We start from the raw sequence: 25,097 nt of genomic DNA, 5'->3' as shown, positions 1-25,097 counted from the left end.
CAGCAGAGGATGGATCTTTTGATGGTTTCAACGAAAACCTACTTGGGTTGATTAATATCTTCTTCTTTGAACCAATGATTTTGTTCTGACATGAAATTGTAATCGTAGCCTCTTCGATTTCGACTTGGATGGTGATTTTATATTCAATCATATCACCATGTTTAATTCCATGTTTTGTGCATGGCGCATCAACTATAATTTCCGTCAGCTTTGTGTGAGAATCTGTTACATAACCCTTCTTTGCGTTTTCGCCATTTTCAGAAGAAAAAATAGCTAATAGATGTTAATTTTATCAACGGGGAGAGTATTCTATATTCAATTACCAATAACGGCACTTTTGGGATAAGCAACGTAGATGGTTTGGGAATACACAGGTGAGTTCAGTTGCTGACCCTTTTTAACAAAATACTGCAGGCGATTCTTCAAGTAATACAAATCATCTTGCCCCTTAAATTTTAAGCAACCCGATTGATTTAGATCATGTCTTTTAACAGGTCTTTGGACCTCTAAAGAGATGGATGGACCTTTGTATCTCTTGGATATATCGTGCATGTTCAAAACATAGTCTACAGCACCTCGAGAAAAGGCATTTATTGCTTCATCGGGAAAAATGACTTTGCAAACACCTCGATATTTCTCTTTAATTCGCTTTTGTAAATACATGCATTGAGAAAACCCACCAACCATGACAATGGCTTCAGCTTTTGCTCCAGAGTCTTCCGTTAGTATATACTGCTTCTGCAAAAGATCGAGGACACGATTGACAACAGGATCAACGATTCTTGTTTTCATGAACTCGTTGCTAATTCGAATTGCTTTGTTATCATTCACTAATATGTATCGTGTGGTTCCAGTAAAGTTCACCAGTACATCTGGTAAATCAAAATCATGATAACCATCATCATCCACATACTGCATATAACTTGACTAGATGAATTAAATTTTGAAGGTTAGTATAACGATAACTCCCTGAGAGACAACAAACGATAATGATTATAGTACCTTGTAGACGCTTTCAAAGTAAGCCATGGCTTTGTCAGAGATCATCTGAAGATTACTGGGATGTTTTCCGAAATCGCGATAAATTCGCAAGAGATAATCTCTAAATCTAATGTTCAGATTTTTCGACCCGCAAGTGTCGCTATTCACTTCTAGGATTTGATGAAATTTTGGTTCCCCATGTTGATAACTCCAATTGTAAGTACATGCGCTAACATTTAATCCACCAGCATCGCATAAAATGACTTTTCGGCTCTCATCTTTAAAGCATGAAAAATGCTGACGCAGTAGATTTTTAGAGAAAATCATGGCTGCATCTGATTCATCTATCAAACTTAGACAATCTCTTTTGTTTCTTTTGATGATTCCAGCCGCAATGACTGCTTCAACTAAATTATTTCTGGCAAATTCATTCCATATGGTAGGCACATTCATGACGTACTTGAACGTATACTTTTTTCGAATTTTCACCCTATTATCATCATTGACTGTTTCCTTTGTTTCATTTTCGATTATACAGTCCTTTATGTGATAATTGAAATGTTTTAAATACATTGCAGTGGGATTGATGTCAAATGTAGAATCCTCATCATCTCCACCCCAACGGATACCCACATGCTGTTTAAAATCCTCCATGATATTTGCATTGACATTATAGTTGCTTTTGACAATGGCTTTTGTTCCCCATGAAATTAATCTCATTTTATCATTTTTCTTCATTACTGTTGGGATCTTATCCATTCCATTTAAAATACCTCCAGGCCTATATTTTCAACAATGATTAATATTTACATTTACGGGTGATTACGTTCCACATGTAACCATTTATCGGACTTGATAGTCTTGATGATATTCCGAGTATCCCTAAGATCTACGTAAGAACATCCGGAAAAAGATGAGCCAAAATCTACAAGGACACGTAAATATTAAAAAGGTTGTTTGAATTACAATGTCACTAACCGATTCCAACCAAAAAATCATAGTCTTCTTCCATCTTAATTTCTGCCTTTTTGTAAGGCTGATCTTCGTTTATATCGTTACAGAAGGGAATCTGTACTTGTCGCACTCGTGTTGCAAAAGATACCGCGCCGGAGGAGGCCAAGGTAGTTAATTTGTCAAATTTAACAACATATTCCAAAAAACTTTTATCACTGTCATACATCAAAGTATCAATAAAATACGGATCACAGCTGTATTTGCCGGATAAAATAAGTTTGCGATTATCTAGGCTGCTGTAGCTTCCAATGATGCGTTGACTCAAGTATTCAATAAACGGTAAAAATATGGCTTGGTTCAAATCTCCGTGAGAGACTTTGATTGGGTTTTTATCAACATCAAGAATAGATTGAAAGGCCTTCGCTTTAGGAGTATTCATGTTGAAATTATACTTGATTGTAATAAGATGGAAGAAAAAAATCACATGTTCAGAAAATGGTACTTGAAGTAACAATAGATAAAATCCATACATTACCTTTATATCTCTGGTAAAAGCTGTAACCAAAACTTCAATAATTGGAGGATTTAGGTTTAAGAATACGCTATTATCTTCCAAATATTCCCTGAATTTGACCTCTAAGGTCGTCGCTCCATATTTTAAACTTTCAAAAAGTAACACGACTTTACTAAGTGATTCAGTTGTATCCACACTGATTTCGGCTAAGCCAAACGTAATTTCACTCACGTTACAAAGAATGTAACTTTGATTGGGAACAAGTTTTGTAGTTTGTCTCTTTAACGAAATCAGATGATAAGCGATAGCTTCCACTTCGGTAACGAACGAAAGGCGTAGCTTGATTTCATGTTTTTGTATAATTTTGGCATCAACAAAACATGTCCTTATCAATTCTTGAAGAGAATTAGGACATACGAAGCAGTAACGGATATTTTCAGTGTTAAAATCCTTGGCAAAATATCCACTGGCTTTAAATTCTGGATCATCTTTCAATCCTACTATTGCAAAGTTGATAAAATAGGACATGTAATCTGAGAGTACTTTTCTAACAGTTAATCCTTGCTTCATTTTTCCGAGCTTTGTGTCCTCTTTTTCTACATTAAAGAGAAGCTGCCAAATGTTTGATAGAAGTATACCGCCTTTTTTATTACTAGTGCTATAGTCGCCGCATGCGATGCTATTGTCTCTTTCGTATTTTATAGATGACTTTAATCTATAGATTTTTTTTCTAGTCATGTGGGGAATACCAAATTTAGCAGTGTGAATTTAATTGTACCTGATTTTTCCGGCAAATATATTCAAAGGATCGTTTATATGAGCAATGGAGGCTCTCGAGACATCTGAATTAACATCTTGCGAATTCAAAAAAAGTTTTCAATGTCAACATGCCAACGCCATTTACATTATGTACAAACAAACCTATCCCCAATACATACTTGTATTCACGTCCAGCAATCATTTTGTTGAGAATATCAAGAAAAAGAAAAAAGTGGGTCTGGGGAAAAGAGAGTAAAGAGGTTACAGTGGTACGATTTTATTATCATGGATGACACGAAGTTTCGGGGGGCGGAGGAACATCATGGAGTCCAATTGACAACTGATCTATGGCATACGGAGAAAGCCCGCAAAAGTCTACCAAATAATCATCAATAATAACATTCAAAAATGTGTGAGAATTATAACCGTTAATGTCGTTGTAGAAAGAAAATGTCCCGTAGTCAAAAAGTGTGTTATGGTTCCCGTATGAAACTTGAACAGCAACCTCCTTGGAGAATACTTTAACAGTGATCTTGTATTCAACCAAGTCACCCTTTTGTATCCCACTTGTTTCTGGAAGTATATTAAGCCTAATCTCCGTCAGCTTATATTGTATCTGACTTCCATCTTTGATGTGAATAGCTATGTAAAAATCATTAGTTTCATTGCGTACTGTCAGAGGAATATGCATTTATAGTATTCACCAATTACAGCACTTTTAGGATATTCAACCAGTATGAGCTGAGAGAAACAATCAAGGGGATTCTTTCTTTTAATTTTATCGCCATCCTTGACAAAGTATTGTTGATAACTCTTTAAGTAGTATCTACCATCCGGTCCTTTTAATTTTAAGCAGCCCGGCTGAACCATTTCATACTTTCTTAAAGGCCTTTGAACCTCTAAACAAATTGATGGACCTCTGTATTTCTTCAATATATCAAATGGGTTTAAAGCATATTCTACAGCACCTCGAGAAAAAGCGTTAATCGGTTCATCAGGTAAAATGACTTTGTAGACACCTCGAAATTCTTTTTTGATCTGCTTTTGTAGATACTTGGATTGAGAGAAACCACCGACCATAATGATTCCTTCAATTTTCATTCCAATATCTTCGGTTAGCGCGCATTGCTTTTTTATAATATCAAGAACATCATTGACAACGGGATCAACTATATCAGTTTTCATGTCTTCATTTCTTATACGAAGGGTTGTATTATCGTTTAAAAGTACGGTTTTCTCCATAGAAGCATGTCTAAGCATAGCTTTTGACATTGTTGATCCATCCAGATCAAAATCGTGATAGCCATCATCATTATCCGTTAAATATTGCATATAATGCGGCTAAAATATAAAATTAAAGTTCAAATATTTAACAAATATCGTTTTGAGGAAAGGAAAAATATGATTTCAATAGATACCTTGTATATATCATTTAACCATATTAATACATATGTACACCCAAAGATGCAATCCAAGCCATTTTTCTTTACCAATCATCAGCCTTGATCGTCTTGATAACGTTTTTACCATTCCGGAGATCAACGTAAGAGCACCCAGCATACGACCGACCAAAATCTATAAGTAAACTACGGTAAATTCTAGGGTTAAATTTATGTGTAGAGCTCATATGGGTGACTAACCAATTCCAATTACAAAATCAAAATTTTGATTGGTATTCTCGGTTTCATACGCATTGTCACTCTCATGTTCATCAACCGCATCATCAATTAAAAATGGTAATTGAAATTCTTTTAGTCTCATTGTTGCAGAGACTGCCCCAAAAGACTCCCTGATGTAACCACCATGTAGTATACCAGCACGTTCCAAAAACGTTTTGTCGTTATTGTACACCAAGTAGTCCATAATATGAGAGTCGTAGCCATACTTGCCGGATAAAATGAGTTTGCGATTTTCCAGGCTTTTAAAACTATCAATGATGCGTTGAGTAAGGTGTTTAAAAAATGGTACATAAATAAATCGGTTTAAATCGCCAAAAGTGATTGTAATTGGGTTTTCATTGGCGTCCAGGAAATTGATGAAGGCATTCGTTTTGGGGTTTTCCCTGCTGGGACCATGATGGTCTGGAAGGTCTGGAAATATAAAGTTTCGGATACTTGACTGGTTCCATACATTTCCTCCGAATTGGTCGTTAAAGCTGATAACTAAATCATCTATAATTGAATAATTCAAATTTAATTCGACACAATTTGCTTTTAAATAATCTCTAAAATTTTGTTGTAAAACAGTTGATCCATAATCCGAACTTTCATAGAGCAATTCAACCGTACTAAGAGATTCGGTAGTGTCCACGTTGATCTCAGCTATACCAAAAGCAAGTTCGCTTACGTTACAAATAAGATAACTTTGATTGGGAGTAAGCTCGGTTAGACTGCCGAATAAAGAAATAAGACTATAGGCAACGGCTTCCACCTCAGTAACAAAGGAGATTCGCTCATGAACTTCAGGTTCTTGTATGATTTCAGCTTCAACAAGACATTCAGTCACGAAATCCCGAAGAGACTGGGGACACACAAAGCAATAACGAATGTTTGCTTTGTTAAAATCATTAGAATATCTACTCTTCTTAATTTCGTCAGACACCTCTAATTTTTCGGTTGCAATATGAACAATGAGTGACAGATAATCTGTCAACAATTTTTTCAAAGTAAGGCCTTCCTTAAACTTGTCGAATTCCTCGTCCGTCGTCTGAATGTTGAAGAGATACTCCTTGAAGTCTGAAAACGTAACACCATAATCAAACACTTCCGAAATTGCGTCCATGAGATCTTTCTCACTTTCACTGGCATCACACAGCATCTCCCGTCTCTTTTTCATAAGCCATAATTTTGAAAAGGATTTTTCTTCCCTATATTATTTTAGGTTATATGATATTTTAAATAAGTCTATCTGAAATTTACTCTTTCTTGATGGATAAAAGTTCGATTATATTGAATGGTTCCAGGACGTGAGCAATAGCAATTGTAGAATCATCATCAAAACCTTAAGGATTAAACAATGTTCAGTCAGTGAGTCATGCGCATTCTTTATGTACGAACTTATTCCAACAACGCATGGGTATTTATGTTCACTGGTCATTTGTTATGAGGTGGTTAAAAGGCCAAACTAAGCCTAACCACACACTCTTACAGTAGTGTCGTACAGTTTGTTCATGTGGAGCCGGCTTAGAACACGTATTACAACTCAGTCGAGCTTAGAAAGGCACCGCATGTATTGATATTCGAAATCACATGTCACGTTTGATGTACAATGGCTTATGTGATTCAAAATATAGGACACAACTAACACGGTGATGAGGATAAACGAGCATACAATCGACTATTGATAGTTTGTCATGTAAGTACACATCCATGGCTTTAACAGAAAAGACCCTCTTGCGAGTTTTAGCTTTCTGAAGATTCGTGAATCATCATATTGCTTAGCGTCACTTCTTCTTCAGATTATATCACGTCATGAACAATTTATGCAAAAGTATAAAGAAAGTCTCGAAAGTACTCAGGAACAAAGCTTGTGGAAAATGACACTTTTAAAATTTTAAATTCCGGATCAAACGTCATCAGTTGCAGCCGGGCAGAAAAAAAAAAAAAGGGCGGCCTTGCTCAGGAAAATTTTAATACCCCACTATTGTTATTTTTTTTTTTCTTTATTGAAATCTTTCTCTCTCTTTATTTTTTTTGAACCCCCCCTCTCCTCATTTTTTTCCTTTTTTTAAAAAAAATATAGACTTATAGAAATGCTCGCTTCAGTTGCATTAAAACGTAAACAGAGGAAACAATTAAAAAAACATAAAAAAAAGACGACAATGAAGAAAAAACCAATGGATTAATCAATTGTTATTAGAGGCTGGACGTACCAATGTTATCGCCAAAGTGGCTTCTGTCACCCAAACTGTAAAACATATCCTGCTCTAAAATAAGACACGTCAACATGCTCATCATCTCATTCCTTATATAGCGTTCCATGCACGATTTAACTTTAAGAAAGAAGACTGGTGAACCCATGATCAAGTACGGTATGGGTGGTAGGTATGAATTCTTTCCAAATTTTTTTATTTTTATTTTTTTTATCCTTCATTAGCTAATTGAAAAAGTTTAGATCTTCTACCAACGGTCATATTGCTACCGTGTTTGGTTGTACCGGTTTCTTGGGTCGTTATGTTGTTCTCAAGCTTGGTAAGTCAAACACGCAACTGAATAAAAAAATTAAAAAAGACTTATGACTCTTTACTGTAAAAATAGCTCAACAAGGTACACAAGTTGTTATTGCCAACCGTGACCCTGATGAAGCCAGACATCTTAAACTTGCTGGTGATTTGGGTCAAGTCATCCCCTTGGATTTCAACTTGAAGGATAAGGATTCTTTAGTCGAATGTGTTCGTCACTCTGATATTGTTTATAACTTGATTGGTCGTGATTACGAAACCAAGTGAGTTTTCCCTTATAAGTCCCCCCCCCCCGCAATTACAATTCGCTAAAAACCGAATTTTTTTTTTATTTAGGAACTTTACTTTTAATGATGTTCATGCAGATGGTTCTCGTCGTTTGGCTGAAGCTTGTGCTGAAAATGGTGTTGCCAGATTCGTTCAAGTCTCTGCCATGAACGCTTCTGAAGATTCTCCTTCAGCTTTCCTCCGTTCCAAGGTAAAACTATATTTAAAGAAGTGAATCAGTGTCGAATGAGATGATTTAGATTTTTTTTTTTTTTTTCGTGTAGGCCTTGGGTGAAAAGTACGTGCGTGAAATCATTCCTGATGCCACCATTGTTCGTCCCGGTACCATGTGGGGTCACGAAGATCGTTTCTTGAACAGAATTGGTGGTAAGTGAAGACAAGAGAGAAAAAGAGAGAGATGAGGATGTTAATGCTGTTATTATTAGACAATGACGGATGGCAATATTATGTCAATGAGGGACAAACCAAGATTCGTCCTGTTTCCGTAAGTGAAAAAAAAAAAAATAAAGGAAAAAGGAGAGAAAGAGAGGACTAAAAAAAAAGAATATGATGATGATGAAATATAGGCTATTGATGTCGCTCAAGCTCTCAACATTATGTTGACAGCCGAGTCCACCATGGGTAAGACTTATGAGCTTTATGGACCTAAAGAATATCAAGTTAAGGAAATCTTTGATCTTGCTCGTGAGATTTCAATGAAGCCTCTTCCTATTCGCGCTATCCCTAATACCGTTACCAAGTAAGTGGGATGTACATTTGAAGAAAAGGGAGAACCCCATGATGATTTATGATGAATTTTTTTTTTTTTTTTTTTTTTAGGCTTATTGCTACTCTTATGGATAAGTTGCCTTATAATCAAATGGTCAGTCCCGATTTGATCGAAAGAGTAAGTAGATATATATATATAAAAAAAAGGATGGATCCCATGACAAGGTACATTTTATACTAAAATAAACACATGCAAAACCTATAGATGAAATTGGATGATAAGATTACACCTGGTGCTCTTACTTTTGAAGACCTTTACATGAAGCCAGTTGCTTTGGAAACTGTTGCTATTCAATTCTTGAGAAGATTCCGTAGTAATGCTGTCTTTGATCTTCCTTATGAAAAGGGAGATGGTCAAATCCAAAAGGGTGTTTACCATCTTATTGATTAAAGAAAGAGAGAGAGAAAAAGACGTTAAATTTTTTTTTTCACACACACACGCAAACACACACACACACACACACACATTTTTAATATATATATACTTTTTTTTTTTTATTATTTATTTATTGTTTATTTTATGTACAAAAAGGGGAGGGGGAATAATGAATGATGTCTGTTTAGTGTCGTTCAACAAGTGATAGAAAGGGTATGTCATAACAGATTAAAGCATCATCTTCATCTTCCTCATCTTCATTGATAAAGAAGGTCTTCTTTTTATTATAGAAGGGATCGATGGTGTCCTGAGGGGATAATGGCATGTCTTCTTCATCTGACTCTTCTTCAAATGGAAGATCTTTCTCGACCTGATCCAGTTCTTGAAAGCAGGAGTCTAACCATCCTTCCCCTTCCTGCTCTTCCACATGTTTTTCATTGTCATCGTTGTCGTCGTGATGATGAAACAACATCATGTCACTATGGAGTGTTTCTTCATAATAATGTTGTTGTTGTTGTTTGGTCAGCGCAGTAATTAATGAATTACGAACGAGAACAAAAGAGGATAAACTGGATTTACGCATATCAAAGTTTTCTAATTTTTCAAAGGATAATCTTGTGTAATATTGGTTCATGATATATGTGATGTTAAAAAAAAAAGAATAAAGGTAAGTTAAGAGAAAAGAAAAAAAAAAAGCACACACTTTATATATTTTTCCCCCCCTTTTTTTTTTTTTTTTTTTTTTTTATATAGAAGATCATGGGTCAGAAAAAAGGTCATTTATTATTGTTGTTTTTTTTTATTTTTATTTGCCACCTTTTATTTCCTCCTATTTATTAGATGTGCACGTGAAATAGATTGTTTTTTTTGGGGGGGGGAAGTTTTACATGCTATCAAGACGGTTGAAGGAATTACCACCGCGCGGTTTATCATGAAGTTTCGGGTTGTTTTTTAACAAGATTTCTATAGGGATGAGTTAAAAAAAAAAGAGGAGCACCAAAAAAAAAGAAAATAAACTTGCCTTTGTCCTTTTTTGCATGATCAAAGTTACAATCATGCTTGTCTGGATAACGATGTGTGTCACAAAAGACGTATTCACATCTACATTTATTCGTCAACTGTTTAGCAAGTGGGATCTATATATCATTTGCTTTTTTTTTTAGTTCTTTAACCCCCCAAAAAAAATTTTTTGTTTTTTTTTTGTTTACATCATACCTTTACACGACAAGAGAAACAGCGTCCTTTGTTCTTTTGCACTATTGTTGTTGTTGTTGTTAAGGGAGGTTCCTCTTCTTTTTCTTCAACTTTCACTTCTTCCACAACAGCTGTTGGTTCATGTATAAATGCTTTGGTGAATAAAGGCTTTTTATCCATCTTCATATCCACTTGCTCTACTATTTTTTTCATTAACAAAACGGAACTATTTTTCTTTTTTCAATCTCACCATCTTATTACCATTTTTATTCCGGTCTTCTTGTTCTTTAAAGCATTTTGAACACATGTTATTGTAAATCTTGCTACCGTAAAATCCGCATCCGGCTGTACAAGGTGTAGGTGCTTCAACAGCGTTATTGTCCTCCATTAGTCTGATATATATAGAAAAGAAAAAAAAAAAGTTTTTTTTTTGAGATAAAAGGAAAAAAAAAAAAATAAGGAAACCAATAGAATAAAAAATATCTAACCCCCAACTAAAATTGTCGGATTTTAGAATCTCCTCTCTCTCTCTCTTACACTCTCTCTCTCTCTCTACTCTTTCACACTCGATGCAGGAAAAAAAAAAAAATCACGAATTGACGTCACGAGTTATGACTTGTCATTTTGCGGATAATAATGAATCAAACAACAATCAAAATTTCACTATGCTATTCATAATCAATGCATCTTTTTTTTTTTCATTGTGATATCAAATGAATGCAAACATCACTGATGTATATACATCACGCCTTTTTTTTTTTTAGGAGGGGCGAGGTGTACCTAAAACAAATGTCTACATACACTTGTTATTTTAACTAACCGAAACCACGGTAAAATAAAAAGTGAGAGACAAACAAGGGTCTCTTAATGGTATGATTTTTTTTTTTTTTTTTTTGCTGGTTAATTTTAAACATGCTATTCACATTAGTCTGTGGAATGGCCTGACATTCGATGTCTAGTGTAACAAAAGCATACACACACACTCATACAAAGGATGATATCACTTTTACATGAATGCTTTTGTGGAACTTGATCATTTTTTTTTTTTTTTTTTTTTTTTGCTTGATAAATCATGAGGGATATGGCCATTCATTCTCATCAATTCTAATTGTATGACCCCCCCCCCCGCATGAATGATTGAATTTTGCTCAGTTGTCATGCACCTGTCCAGCTTGTTTCTCTCTGTCAGATGTCTAACTTCAACAATGCTATTGACAGCCTTCTATCGCCCCCCCCCACTTAACATTTATCTGTATTAAATTTATCATTGTGTATGTGCCTTTTTTTTTTTTTTTTACCTTGGCTATCATGAATATCCCTCACTTTTGTCTTTAAATATTCAACCAACATGTTCCTCCTCACAGATTAAAAACTATTCAACACACGATTGTAACAGACACACACCCCCACAAACAGGTTAATAGACTCTCACTGTAAATAAAAAGATATAGATTTCACACTACCTACATTTGAAGTGACCTGATCTTTTTTTTTTAAAAAGAACAAGCTTACTTCATATCTTGACCTGAGAGTCAGTTAACAAGAATTTATACATCTAGCGCTCCAACAATCATCAATTAAAAAAAAAGACGCTTTTAGGTAAGCGGAAATCATTGTAGCAGCTTAACAACTGAAATGGAAAGCCACAGAGGCAAAAAAAACCTCTCTCTCTCAACCAAACTGGTTTGGCTTTCTATAAAAGCAATGCCTGACCCATGCTTTCCCATGCGTGTGTTCAATGTAGTTAAAAAAAGAGGGTGTAAAATATTATAAAACTACAATCCCCATGTCGACATAAAAACACTTTTCAACGTTGACTTTACGAAACAACCACAACCACGCAAGGTATGACTTGTTTTACTCGAAGATATACTTTAAATCATCATAAAAAAGTGTATTTACGGAGGAGAGAAGGCCATTGTGGCATTATTTCAGTGTGATGCATTCTTTTTTTTTTTTTTAATATATATATATCACTTTTTGTAGCACAAATCGTTCGTCCAATGTTTAATTAAGCTCTGTCTTTGAATCATGTCAGATCTCAAATGGGGTTGCTCTTCCTCCTTCTTGCAGGGTAAACATCATTTTTATTAAACACTCTATTTCACGTATTCTGTATTAAAGGCTAGTTTTCAACTTACTTTAGCTTGATGATTAATTCGTAACAAAAAGAAAAAAAAAAAAAAAAAAGAGCCATGCTGTTTTGAGGATATCTATAAATAAAAATGGGAATCTGCTCAAAATCAGGGTCAATCAATTAAGATGGGGTTTGAATCAGATAAGCACAAAGCGTAGGTGGCCTTTTACGGACCGATATTATTCCTTCCTTTCACTCACAGGCTTACCCTGGTGGTAATGCTTCCTCAGAACCTGAATTTTTTTTATCATTAAAGATAAATTCGTTAGTTACACGTACTCTCGAGAAAAAAAAAAAAAAAAAAAAACCAGGATCACAAATAAGGTTACAAATAACAAACAATTGTCGGAAGTGAACCCTGAGGCATAAATTATATTACACAAGAAAGAAAATTAAAAAAATATGGGAGAGACTTTCCTACAGTGACACATGGGTGACTAACTAACGTTGGATAGACTGCCGCAGCGAATAATCATAAGATGGCCATCAGACATCTTGGTTTTTTTACTCGTCATGATTGTCTAAGCAGGCTGCGGTTGATGCTCAGTTGACTAATGACAATTTTTTTTTTTTTTGTGAGGCATTGTTTGTCATAAATGGCGTGTTGAATGCGTGGAGATGAAAGCGGGTACGAAAATACAATTGTTAGAAAGGGGTTTAGTGTGCGCGCAATCTCAAAGGGGGTTGGGTGTGACAAAGGGAGAGAGGGTGGGAAACTCAGGATTTCCTTTTTCATAGCAGAATATCCTTTTCAAGTGGAGAGAGAGTCACAACCAATCAAAAGATTCAAATGACCATTTCTTGATTGGTTTGAACACCAGCCAATCAAAAATTCTCTAATGACTCACAAGCAATCCCTTATTTTTTTTTTTATTTTTTCCCTCTCCGTTTATTCTCTTTTTAAAAAAAAAACCTTTTTTTTTTGCCCTTTTTTCCCTTGTAAAAGAGATCGCATAGATAGAAAAACAATAACACTTTTTATATATTCCCTTTTAATTATTTTTAACCTTCCTTTCTTAAACCATAGACAAAATTTTTTTCCCCTTTTCCCATCATGATTTCCATTTTAGTTATTGTTTAAAAAATAGTGATTTTTTTTTTCAACAAAAAAAAAGAAAACATAGCTCATTTTTTCCAAACAAACTTATCGATTCAACAACAACCATCTATTTTATTTCACCTATATAAATTTTTTATTTTTTTATAAAAAAAAAAAAAAAAAAGTAAAGCGTAGCAACTATCTCCAAAAAAGATTTCCAAAAGATCATGACACCTCACACAAACATTGCCCCCGCAGCCAGTCTTGTTGCGCAGCCCAATGATAAATACAACACACATCCCAACCATTTAATTTCTCTTTTAATCCAACAAGCAATGCAAAATGAACGTAAACAAGTATTCGAACAACAACAACAACAGCAAAAGTCGTATGTCAGTGCGCTTGTTGGTAAGGATAATCCTCATAAATATATATATATATCGAATCTTTTTTTTAAAAATAATATATGTGTGCCCCTTGTAGATGTTACGGTGCAAGTAATTGCTTCTATTTGGCCCAACTCTATCAGCTCAGCATCGACAGTGAGTGGCAATAAACCCATTGCGGATTTAAACACATTTTTGCATCATATTCTGAAACATTCCCGTACGACGCATTCTACATTACAACTTGCGATATTTTACCTGTTTCGTATTCGATCTCGAGTGCAAGAGAAACGTAACGAGGATGTGTATATTTCGTGTGGTCGACGCATGTTTCTTGCCTCTTTAATTGCGGCTCATAAATACCTTCAAGATAAAACCTATAAAAATTCTGCTTGGAGTAAAGTGAGCGGATTGAACGTACAAGAAATTAATCATGCAGAAAAAGTCATGTTACAATTATTGGATTATCGTCTCTATGTAAAGAAGGACACTTACGATCAATGGATACTCATGCTTCAAACACATCTCAAGGTCGCTCCTTCCAATTACCATCCGGTTGTCCTTCCTACACCCACCACTCAAAAACCTCAACTCACTTTATTAAAAGCTCAACAAAGTCTTCCTTCTCCTCCCCTTGAAGATGTCTGGATGCCTACTCCCGTCAAGCGAAAAAATCCATCTCTTCATGACAACGAGGAAAGGTTACCCAAGAGACGATGTTAGTTACATACTCCCCTCTCTTTTTTTTTTTCTTTTTTTCAAATCTTACTATCCCTGTCCATATAAGTTGTATATTTTACCCCCTCTCTCTTTCTTTTTTTTACATCATACATAAAAAAAAAATTTTTTTTTAATAATCACCCTATGTTTTAATTCGTGTGTGCCATGACTCATCGGAATCTTCGGCTGACCAACCCGGTTACGAATACCCGATTATTGGTTCCCTTGACAAACACCCACCTTTCTTTGCAGGGTGACCCATCAGTGACTGTTTCAAATCACCTTTTTTTTTTTCTTTTTTTTTTTTAATTTCATGCCAGTTGTCATCATTTTCTTGGGTTGATCGGGGTGTGTCCCCCCCTCCCCCTTGAACGTCCCTCATCATGCAACATTGGGGGGCACTGAAAAAAAAAAAAAGGATGCTAGTACTCAAACCCGATTGAAAAAAAAAAAAAAAAATCACAACAAGATTTTATCACCGAAACCTTTTTTCTTTTATCGCGGGTTCCCCCCCGTTGATGATTTTCTAAAATGGTTCGTGTCGGTTTGCAGTAAATTCATTTGAAGAGTGATCGTTACTCAAATACGTACTTTTTCTTTTGTTAATATATCAGGTAAAAGGATATGACGTCCTTCTCATTATACAACCGAGTGATTATCCAATCTAAAAAGGAATCAAACCGGGAGTACTGTTTCCGTAGACCCATCCCATTTACTTTGTTCTATACACACCCCCCTTCTTTCAAGTAGTCAATGATAAGCAATACTTGTTGTCAATCCCCCTTTATTATAACGCATGCCACATCATTTTTTACACACTTTTTGTAAAATCACCAGTAGAGACCTTTTTTTTTTTTTTTTCAAATAAAATAAAACATGTCAGAGTTATCTTTTTTTTTTTTTTTTACAAGTGCCCTAGTGACAGGACTCCCGTCTAAACACTGCCTAGTGTTCGAAATGGAATTGTATATACCCTCATTTTTTTTTTTTAATATGGGGTCATCCATGTGATGCTGAAAAAGCCCCCTCACCACCTTTTTTTTTTTTTTTTTTGTTCATTGACAAGCTTGTTTTGAATACAAGTTTATTATTTTTTCAATTTTAGGAAATCTTTCAATCCCGTGCTGGACCGAACTCCTTCTAGAACTTGCTCGAATGGACCCCACACACACACACAAAAAAAAAAATCGAACAATTTTTTTTTTCACACACACACACAAGACGGTAAAGAATAAATTAAAAGTGGGTGAAAACAAAATTGGATGCCCCTACTAAATCGTTCAAAATAAAAAACAAAAAAATTAGTATTACAAACATCTGTAATTCTAGTATCGAGTAAGTTTTGTTTTTGAGAAATATTGATTTTGATGACAGACCTTATATACGTATCTGGGGGTTATGAGCTCAAAGATAAAATAAGCTGTGTTGTAATTTAAATGACTTATTTGTAAAAAGAAATACCTGTCCCTTATAAGGATCGCGTGGTGTATCTTTGTTCTTTGCTACCTCTCATTGAATGACGGGGACATATGAATTTTGCTTTGATTCAATCGAAAAAAAGAGGGGCGTGAAAAATTTGGATGCTGATACATTTAGAGTGGCATCAAAATAAATCATCAAGAATTTTTTAAAAAGATAAAAATACCTTGGTAAAAAAATAAATCACAGCAAGCTCCAACATGAAAAGTTAATTTAAAAAAGAAAAGAAAATGGTGGTTGGCCTAATTTACATAAATCAAATTTGTTTAAAAATATAAAATACACAAAAAAAAAAAAAAAAAGCATCTCACGTACAAGTTTTTAAAAAAGTTGACTAGCATAAAAGCCAAGATACCTTGGGGGAGACCACAGAAGTAGCTCTGAGCGTCATTGAACCTCGTCGGATGTCTCACAGCTGTCAAGAACAACTGTCGGAATGACTACGAGAGAGCAATCTTTCGATTAAATAAAAAAATAAATGAAACTAGAAAGTAACGCTGTAATTTTTTTTTGTAACATCATTATCTTTATAGTCACGGCTGACGAATTGATGTCAGGGAACTGTTCATGGCGTCTAAGAATGGTTATTGTAAAATAGTACGAGGCTTTTTCAAACCAAACCTCCGTTTCGGTAAAAATTTTGACCTTCGCTGCGCTGCGGTAAATTTTTGACCTGCACTATGGTTCGGTACGCTGCGCTTCGAAAAAGCCTCGTGCTGCCGCAGGCCTGTTTTTGAAATCAAAAACTTAACATATATTAATTAACCATGAAGCCCACGCGCCATTATAGCTTAAGCTACACTGCTGATTATCAGTTTGACACTGGAGAAAACTTTGATGTTTCTCATTACATGTTTAAATAAAAGACGATATCCCTAAACCCAGGCTAGAAAGTTGATGTACGCAAAAAGTATTAATTGTTTATATATCTGATTAACTATTTTATGCGCAATGTTTAATGCTATTGGCTGCTATACTGGGGCGATGGGTAACCTTTGCCACAAAATCTCCATAGTTACTTTTTTTTTGAATGACTTTTTCAGTAAAGTCACTTTTATATTATGACTCTCTCCAAAATAGTCAATTTTTATATACGCTCTTTTTTTCAGTTTAATGCTTAATGTTATGGGTCGTATTCTTCGAAGAAGGGTTTTCCCCAGCCTCTAATTTTGTTCCTCTGCTAAAAAATATTACGAAGTAAAAAAAATTAACGCTTTAAAAACATAGGGCTGTAAAAAAATTCACGGTATTAAAAAAAATTATACTTTAAGATATTATTCTGTGGAAAAAAAAAAGGAACATTGTTTTTCAGAAGGTAACAATTCCATGCTAATACTATGGGCCGTATTCTTGGGTGGAGGGGTTCCCCCTCCCCCCAAACCCCCCACCCCGCTTGCGGGGGAAACCCCCGCACCCCCATTAATAATCCTAACTTTTGTAACTTTTGTGACTGAAAATTAGCTCGCCTTGTGACTGCGTAGTTACGATTCCAATAATTTTAATATAATAATAATGCAATTCAAGGTTGGATATATATATAAATATCTAATGAAAATGTTACATAGAATTTCGTAGTTCTATTTTAGAGTCTTTTAAAGCAAACCGATTGGGGTGCAATTACCTAAAAGTGATTTGTGACGAATGTGGCCAAGTCGCTTGAAACAAACATACGACATATTGATAGGATCACCAACCAAAATGTGAGCTAAGAAACAATCATATCATTCACCTGATTCAAATAATAGATCGATTTAATGGTAAATGAAGACATTTCATGGAATGTCAATTTCACAACCCCAATGAAACCGACCCTTCTTATTGGTTAAAGTAAAAAAACTATAAAATAAGCTTTTCTCGATTATGTAAAAAAAAAAAAAAAAAAAAAAAAAAAATCTAGCTCGTTTTACGCCGTATTTACAGTAAACCCCATCATCTTGTTTTTAATTTGCTAGGTGATTTCTTTTATTTAAAAACAGTAATAAATTTCTGTGTTTGCACATCGTCTACGTGTACGACTTCCCCCACCCCCTTTTTTTTTTCTTTCAAATGTTGATGTGATCTACACATAAGTCTAAAAAAAAAGTTCACGTCTATTGACATCTCATATCATGCTTCAGATTATTTGGTAAATGCTATTTAAGCTGAAATACTGACGAAAATAAAATAAGTTTGGAATTACTTGTGAAAAGGTTAGTTAACAACGACTTCAAGAAACAAAGGGACTGAAAAAGACACTGTATTTGGCATGAAGTCGTTACGCTATAATCTTGAACGAAATCGAGATTATCGTTTTTTTGCAACCGAGCTGGGCTTACAAAAACTTGAGCGAGTTCGATTTTCAAAGAAAAAAAAAAAAAGCATTTCAAGCAAGCTTCGATCAATATTTTGATCGTTGCTCGTTTGAAAGTTTTGATCCCCCCCAATTCCCGGATACAGCTATTTTTCCCGGTGTTTCTGGCTATGACTCGGTAGCAAATCTTCTGGTGTTGAAGATGGTGTTTTCTGTTCGCCTGCTGCATCTTATTGGCACAGATCGCATAAAGGGGAATTTCCCCTGTGGCAAGCCAAGGTAATGCAACTTTTTTTTTTTTACCTAAGTGTTTGATATTCTAATATACCTTATACTAAACTTCTTTTTTTTTAATGAATTAGAAACAAGATCATCGTAATCCAGGACTTGCTCATGCCGGTAGATGTATTACCACCTCCAACTTATACATGCAGGCTAATGAGCAATATTTAGAGACACTCTTATCTGTAAATCCTCCTCGTTCAACAAAAAGTAAAGATGGAATAACTTATTTGCTGATGTGATACCAAGCGTATTTAAACACAAAGGGTTTCCAAGAAAGGTTTTAGAACCGAGATGTTTTAAAGCAAACTAGGATGAAGCACGGTGTATCGCTTTCAACTCTGTACGTGATTTAAATTCAATGGCCGATAATATGACTGGCTGAACACTTGACACCAATTTGTGCACACCATCTTTTTTTTGGAGGGAGGGGGGGAAACTCAGGCAAAAAAAAAAAAAAGGTAGAGGCTCTACTCAAATTGACATTAAGTTCGAATCGTATATGTGGTTGATGGGAATCCGTGCAAAGCACAAAAGGCGTACTTTTAAAGAGCATATACTCGATCCAATTTCTTGAAGGAGGCTGAGAGTAGTAAGCCTGGTTTGGGAACAGACATGATTTCAGCTTATGCAGAGTTCTTGGATGTCTCTTTAACAGAAGCAAGGCTATTTTTAATGCAAAAAAAAAAGATTAGACTTGCTTTATCCATGGTGATGAGGACTCTGATTTGATAAAGATGCTAGATGTGCTTGACCACCGGTAGAAGCCGTACTGTAGCTATCGTAGCTGCTTTTGTAATTTATCCTACCGTGGTTTATCCTACTGTAGTTTGTTCTACTGTAGTTTATTGTACTGTAGTTTATCTTACAGTAGTTTATCTTACAGTAGTCGCTGTACTTCGATTAACTACTACCGTAGTCTACTCATGGTGTCCACTTTCTTTCTTTTTTTTTTACCCTCCCCAGTAGCAAGGCCAGTGAAGTCACCCGGTACAGAAAGTTAGCCCATATCCTGGACAATATTTTTTGTAAATCAGGTATACCATTGAACGATGGTGAAGGGTGTTGTGATGCTACCAAGGTTGCCAGGGACGAAAATAGACTGTTGTGTCATGCTGACGCTGATAAGAAAAATCTGCTTGGACTTAAAATAGACATTCTTCTATATGCTATCGGCTTGTATATGAGTTCGTCCGAATGGAAAAAAAAATATGGTGTCACACGTAGCTTAGGTGAGCAATAACCGGTAAAAAAACGTACGTAAAAATAGTGTGATCCTAAAGCAATTGTTGAAATTACCCATTGATACGAACAAGGCGCCTAATTGCTATGTTCTTGGATTTGGCGTTTGGCGATTATTTATTTACGGTGATCTCGTTGCACAAAGCCATGCGATCTGCTAAATTAATTATGGATCAACAAAGAAAGCATGTTTTTTTACCCAGTGTTGGCGTTATCTCATCCTTTTCTTTCGGAAATTTGCAATCAATCCTTGATTTGCTTGTTTTCGTTCAGGAATCACCACTTGAAATTGCAAAGTGTTTTAGATACTTTAAAGCCGTACCGAGATGGAACGCCTTTATTAAGTAAACCATCTGTCCCACGTACATTTTTTTTTTACACCTGTTAAAAAGTTAACCAAAGCCAACAATAATACTCTTATATGAAAACTCTGTTTTGTTTTTTTCTTTCTTTGATAAGTCTTTTTTTTTTTCTTTTTTTTTTTTTTTTTTTACAAACAATAATTATTATATTTAAAAAAAGTAAAAAAAGATCAAAACATTATTCTGAAGGGTGTGCAACAAGAAAAAAAAAAAAGATGTGTGCGATTTATTTCTGAGGGGTCTTCATTACCGCACAGTCGCTTCGATGTCGCTATGCAAGTGTTACTATATTTAGGCAATGTCTTGCTTATATTCTACTTTTGTGTTACTAGAGTGTGCATACATAATGATGTCTTTTCAGCGTAAAAAAATAAAATCGTCAACTGGATTATTGTCTGTAGGGATCTTTTTTCAGCCTCATGTGTTTCCCCTTTAAATTTATAAAAATAAAATGAACATATCCAGTGTCTACATTTGTTTGCTTATTATTTAAACAAGAGAGAATGGCAAGAGACCTCATTGTTCAGTATCCTTGACAGGATAGATAATTCTACACCCACACACTAAGATAGAACTTTTTTTTTATGTAAGCCTTACTAAAAATAATGAGAATTGGGTGCTGTTATTATCTGCACTTTCGTATTCTTTTTGATGGTCCGCAAACTTACCTTTTTTTTGCCATTGCAGAGTGCTTCATGCAGTAAAAACCATATTGAGTCCTCCATCCCTGTCCTCTAGTGAGCAATTATATACAGAAATTCCAATTCAATACGTAGGAAACCTGCTTTGTTTTTATGATTGCTGTAAAATTAATACGTCAGGCTTTATTTGATTTTATTGATAGACTCTTTTATCTTTTCGTTTATTGAAAAGATAAAGAAAATATCCCCACCCCCCTTTTTTTACATTCATGAATGAGAAATGAAATGTGGTTATTTAATCACTTCTTTTTTTTTCTTTTAGATAAACCAACTTCATAGTTCAGATAGACTACAATCTGTAAAATATGAAATAGACCGGTGCTGACGTTTATTATCCTTTCAGATTAAAAGAAAAAAAAATCTACGATACGACAAAACATTGGATGGAGTGTGACAGGTCTCAAAGCTGATCTTCCTACTAAAACAATTATATACAGTATTATCACTATAAATATAGACAAGTGAAAATTAATTTACCGGCAAACTTAGAATTATTTTCAGAGTAATTAATTATTATTTCAGACAACCGTGGGAAACATAGTCAGACAAGTTGAAAAAAATTAATCAGAAAAATAAAAGATGAAAATTCGGACAGACAGACTAGTCTTCTTTATTAAAACATGTATCCCAGTAATTCTGGGAGTTGTGGTTTCAACTACTGCAATCATTTGTTGTAGTAGTCTCATAAGTGGTATTCACTCTGGGGGGTTTAAGGAAAGCGGATTTCGTTTAGTCTTAGATCAGCACTCCTCGATTGGATTACGAAATGATAAATAGGGCGACATTAGGAAAGGTTTTTTAAGCTCTATGTTTGATCGAATATCGTCAATGATAGCCAGTTTATAGTGTGCCCTCGTCATGACCATAAAAAAAAAAGGATTGGGTTTGACGTGTGATGATCAGTATAATTGCATGATTAACTTTTGATCGACGCTTTTAAGCCAAAAAACTAACTGCATCATTAGATGGACCGCAAACCAAAAATTTTACGTTAAAGTTTTCCACCAATTGTCTAATCTTTTCAATATGCTTATGCATTTTTCAAGCCTATTTTTTTTTTAAGATTTTATTGTCGGCACCATTTGGAAACACCAAGCATGATTTTTTTTCTTTTGCTATTTTTAAAACTACTACGAGCTTAAATATCTATAAAAAAGATGGACAAGGAGGCATTTATAATGAGGATGGAAGTGAGGTCATTGATTTTGTTGATGAGATCGAGAACCCCAAAAGACAGTAATGTTGAAATCCCTGAAGCAATGGCAGGCACAACAATTATTAACACATGATGAATTTACTTCCAGAGATATCAGGAAAGTTGATGTACAAATGCAAAAAAAAATAATGGTTTGAAAAATGGTCTCAGACCGGTAAGGACTATTAAAGTAATTGTATCTTCGTGGATGATATTATGATGAGACCACCAACAGGTAGATAGACTAAAGGAAACTCAGCAGTAGTTGATACACCAACCACCAGGGTTATAACTCAAGATCATGGGAGCAATATCTACAATGGGCATCGTTAATCTTGATATTCGAAAACCTGCCACAAAGCCAAAAAAAAAAAAAAAAGATCAAGGTAAAATGCCTTTCTGCTGCTAACATAAAATGGACTCATAGCAGAAACCGGCAGAGGTTTTTTTTTACATGTAATCAATTAATATGAAACAATTTTTTTTTTGGGAGCGTAAATTACTATGCACCTCACAAAATTAAACAGGTTGGAACAATAAAAAATAAAATGAATAACAGGTCTTCACAATGACTGCAATATTGTACTAAATTTTGATTTATCTACGTCACTTACCATAATTCGTCTGAATGGATTACTTTTCTTCTGGAGAGTATTTTTTTTCCTTTATTTTTTGCTTTGTTATCTTATTCATTTTTAACTATAAAAGGTACATGAATAGTATTTGATTGAAAATGCTACCATAGAACTAATTCTAATTATAAAAAGAACCTCAAAATGATAGCACGGAAGATGACTTTAAACCACCAATTTTGGGACGGAAGAGACAAAGTATGTTTCATTTCCAAGTCTTATTTTGATAGAAAACGTATGTAATATTTAATTACCCTCCCATTATAGTTCGGGAGAACACACCGAAAATTGATTCTCAAAAGAGGTTTAAAGGGAAAGGCAGGGAAATCGAACCTGAACTTAATATTTCAAGTAACGTTGGTATTCCCGATTCCATGGAAAATGCTGTCAGTGATAATTTGAAAAACTATAGCTGTGACGGTTTTGATGAGTACCCTGCAGTACTTACAGCAAGAAGTCGTGGTGGTTTTAAGCACGTATTCGAGTTTATTGTTACCACTCAAGTTCTGTAGCAAGTAAGCAACATCTTATTGCAAGTAAGTGAAGTCTTGCTACTAGTGATGCTACCATGAAAAACCACCCACGTCTGAAGTGCCAACAACAACATTAAAACCAAGTACCAAGCTCACCACGGAAGATCTAAAAGGAGTGAACAAGCACATTATGGCAGTTAAAACAACCGTGAAGATCATTTGGAAACCTGTATATTTACAGCAATTGTATGATTTGTTTAACACTACTCATTCTCTAGTTACGCACACGTTTGCCTTCACAAAGTACATCTATCTGCAAGAATTGACAGCAACCAAAATTTTTACTGTAAGAGAGTTTATCGAAAAGGATTTATTATTAGAAGTCTTCCTAAGTCCTACTCTCTCAAAGACTCGAAACACAAGATTAAATCATGTAAACTAAAGAATATAGGCAATTGAAGGCAAAGTATAAAGAGACTTACTTTCAAGACGCTAAATATACTCCGCCCAGCTTACCAAATGCTCCGCAAATAGCATTGTACGAGTATACCAGAACACAAACGGCGTACCATAACAATCTGAAAGCTTATTTTGGAAATTGACCGCGTCAATTTATAAATATTATATCACAAAAAAAAGAAACAAGCAAACAATCTTCGAAAAGAACTAAATGAGAATGGATCAGATGAAAAAGCTATAAAATCAGCCGACTTTAGGTCTTTTGAAAAAGATTTTAAAATTGAAATTTAATGATTCTGTGGAAAAACGGTTTGTTTGACACGGAAAAATAAAAGATAAAAAAACAGAAAAAAATAAGATTAATATTGCTTGTAGGCTTTTTTATTCTTATTAAAAGTGAATCCCTCTTTCATCTCTGAAAGAAAGGGGGGGGGGGGTTTATTGTTAGTTAAAGCGTGGGTAAAATTATGGGCTAGTTTGTGTTCACTTGGTATTATTGGCTGTATTTACCAATGACTGATGAGCCTTATCAGTGTAGCTAATCTATTATTCGAAATGGGATCTTCTATTGGAATATCTAGTAACCCTGAGTTGTAAATGTATAACTCAGGATACTTTATATGTATGCTATTATTTTTTATGAGTGTTATGATATTATGTGCATATCAATCAAGGATCGATGGAATAATTGTATATGCGATTTTATATGTTAAATAGTGCGATTTTTGTACAGATTCAACATGATATTTTCAATACTTTTGCGTAATTTTTTGGCTTGAAAGAACGTACGTGGACGACGATTTACTATACAAAAAATTCAATTCAAAACAGCTTGTTAAGCGAAAAAAAGGAGCAGGAAAGAGTTGATTGTCAATGTTGGCTATATTATGGACAGCTTTTTTAAACATGGGAACATGAAGTTATATTAGGTCCATCTTTTTTATTATAAATTAGACAGTTAAAGTCTTGAATCTGAGGATTTTATCTTGGATAATTGTGCTAAACAGTAAATTGATGTTTCGTTGTAAAAATAAACAATGTTGTGGCCAAAGGCTAAGTTGTATTCTAGAATTTACCATTTTGGATGATTTAAAAGCATGAATCGTTATATTCTCATTATTTTTTTCATTATAAAATATGTCGTTAAAAATCGATTCCCGCGAGAGTTTGCATTGATGCTTAAATGAATCTTTCTATTTTCCCCTTCTTAAAAAATAGACGAAAACCAATCACGAGTCAATTTGAATATATTGAAACGGTGTTAATAGTTGTTTTTCTTTATCACATACCATAATCCAAGTTTACAATCAGAGAGCTTTTACCTTTTGCGCAACTTTTAGACAAAAATCGTTATATCTCGGCAAGGAAACCGAATTAAAACGTCGGACATGCACCAAAATGACCGTCAGATCCGCGAGCGGCGTTTAAAAACATTCAAACTGTAATATATATCGCAAAAATGTTGACTTGTAAGTTATTCTCATTTATTTTACAAGGAGAAGAAAATAGAATGGTTGATTTATGTGTAGATACAAAATCTCGCGGGAAGACGCTTTTATTGAAACAGATTATAATAAAAGAACTGTAAAATATATAGATTCATGCTTTTGTGCCATCAAAAATGGGAAATCCTACAATAGAATTTGGCGTTTGGCCACAACAATTTTTTTTTTTTTTACAACTGAA

At 34.6% G+C, this 25,097-nt stretch overlaps 6 protein-coding genes across 6 annotated transcripts; 3 read left to right on the top strand and 3 right to left on the bottom strand.

Annotated features, from left to right (window-relative positions):
* Positions 1 to 233: 233 nt before the first annotated feature.
* Positions 234 to 2,082, bottom strand: EV154DRAFT_70419 (uncharacterized protein). Its single transcript, XM_051607745.1, has 3 exons — positions 1,960 to 2,082; positions 1,003 to 1,906; positions 234 to 927 (listed from the first exon to the last, which is right to left on the bottom strand). Exons 2-3 carry the CDS (start codon positions 1,738 to 1,740, stop codon positions 316 to 318), a joined length of 1,350 nt encoding a protein of 449 aa, XP_051461126.1. The 5' UTR covers positions 1,741 to 1,906; positions 1,960 to 2,082; the 3' UTR covers positions 234 to 315.
* Positions 2,083 to 3,491: 1,409 nt separating this feature from the next.
* On the bottom strand, positions 3,492 to 6,304 carry EV154DRAFT_560081 (uncharacterized protein; the record flags this gene model as incomplete). Its single annotated transcript, XM_051605589.1, has 6 exons — positions 3,492 to 3,850; positions 3,913 to 4,549; positions 4,736 to 4,783; positions 4,862 to 6,074; positions 6,127 to 6,208; positions 6,265 to 6,304. 6 exons carry the CDS (start codon positions 6,302 to 6,304, stop codon positions 3,492 to 3,494), a joined length of 2,379 nt encoding a protein of 792 aa, XP_051461125.1.
* Positions 6,305 to 6,856: 552 nt separating this feature from the next.
* On the top strand, positions 6,857 to 8,945 carry EV154DRAFT_458967 (uncharacterized protein). The gene is made up of 11 exons (XM_051597465.1): positions 6,857 to 6,984; positions 7,067 to 7,116; positions 7,181 to 7,251; positions 7,322 to 7,398; positions 7,465 to 7,651; positions 7,725 to 7,866; positions 7,940 to 8,042; positions 8,102 to 8,160; positions 8,243 to 8,415; positions 8,496 to 8,562; positions 8,650 to 8,945. Exons 1-11 carry the CDS (start codon positions 6,960 to 6,962, stop codon positions 8,833 to 8,835), a joined length of 1,140 nt encoding a protein of 379 aa, XP_051461124.1. The 5' UTR covers positions 6,857 to 6,959; the 3' UTR covers positions 8,836 to 8,945.
* Positions 8,946 to 9,703: 758 nt separating this feature from the next.
* EV154DRAFT_536481 (uncharacterized protein) lies at positions 9,704 to 10,321 on the bottom strand (the record flags this gene model as incomplete). Its single annotated transcript, XM_051604142.1, has 4 exons — positions 9,704 to 9,783; positions 9,842 to 9,956; positions 10,036 to 10,145; positions 10,276 to 10,321. 4 exons carry the CDS (start codon positions 10,319 to 10,321, stop codon positions 9,704 to 9,706), a joined length of 351 nt encoding a protein of 116 aa, XP_051461123.1.
* A 2,588-nt stretch (positions 10,322 to 12,909) lies between these two features.
* On the top strand, positions 12,910 to 13,313 carry EV154DRAFT_70213 (uncharacterized protein). The gene has a single exon (XM_051607744.1). The coding sequence runs from the start codon at positions 12,991 to 12,993 to the stop codon at positions 13,207 to 13,209; it is 219 nt and encodes a 72-aa protein (XP_051461122.1). The 5' UTR covers positions 12,910 to 12,990; the 3' UTR covers positions 13,210 to 13,313.
* A 212-nt stretch (positions 13,314 to 13,525) lies between these two features.
* Positions 13,526 to 14,299, top strand: EV154DRAFT_414511 (cyclin-domain-containing protein; the record flags this gene model as incomplete). The annotated part of the gene is made up of 2 exons (XM_051595615.1): positions 13,526 to 13,598; positions 13,674 to 14,299. 2 exons carry the CDS (start codon positions 13,526 to 13,528, stop codon positions 14,297 to 14,299), a joined length of 699 nt encoding a protein of 232 aa, XP_051461121.1.
* Between the last annotated feature and the right edge of the window lie 10,798 nt (positions 14,300 to 25,097).

Source organism: Mucor mucedo, assembly GCF_025094135.1.
Source record: "Mucor mucedo strain NRRL 3635 chromosome Unknown EV154scaffold_15, whole genome shotgun sequence".
Classification (NCBI taxonomy): Eukaryota; Fungi; Mucoromycota; class Mucoromycetes; order Mucorales; family Mucoraceae; genus Mucor; species Mucor mucedo.
Note: the sequence above shows the minus strand (reverse complement) of the source record. Positions and strands in the feature narration are given on the sequence as shown.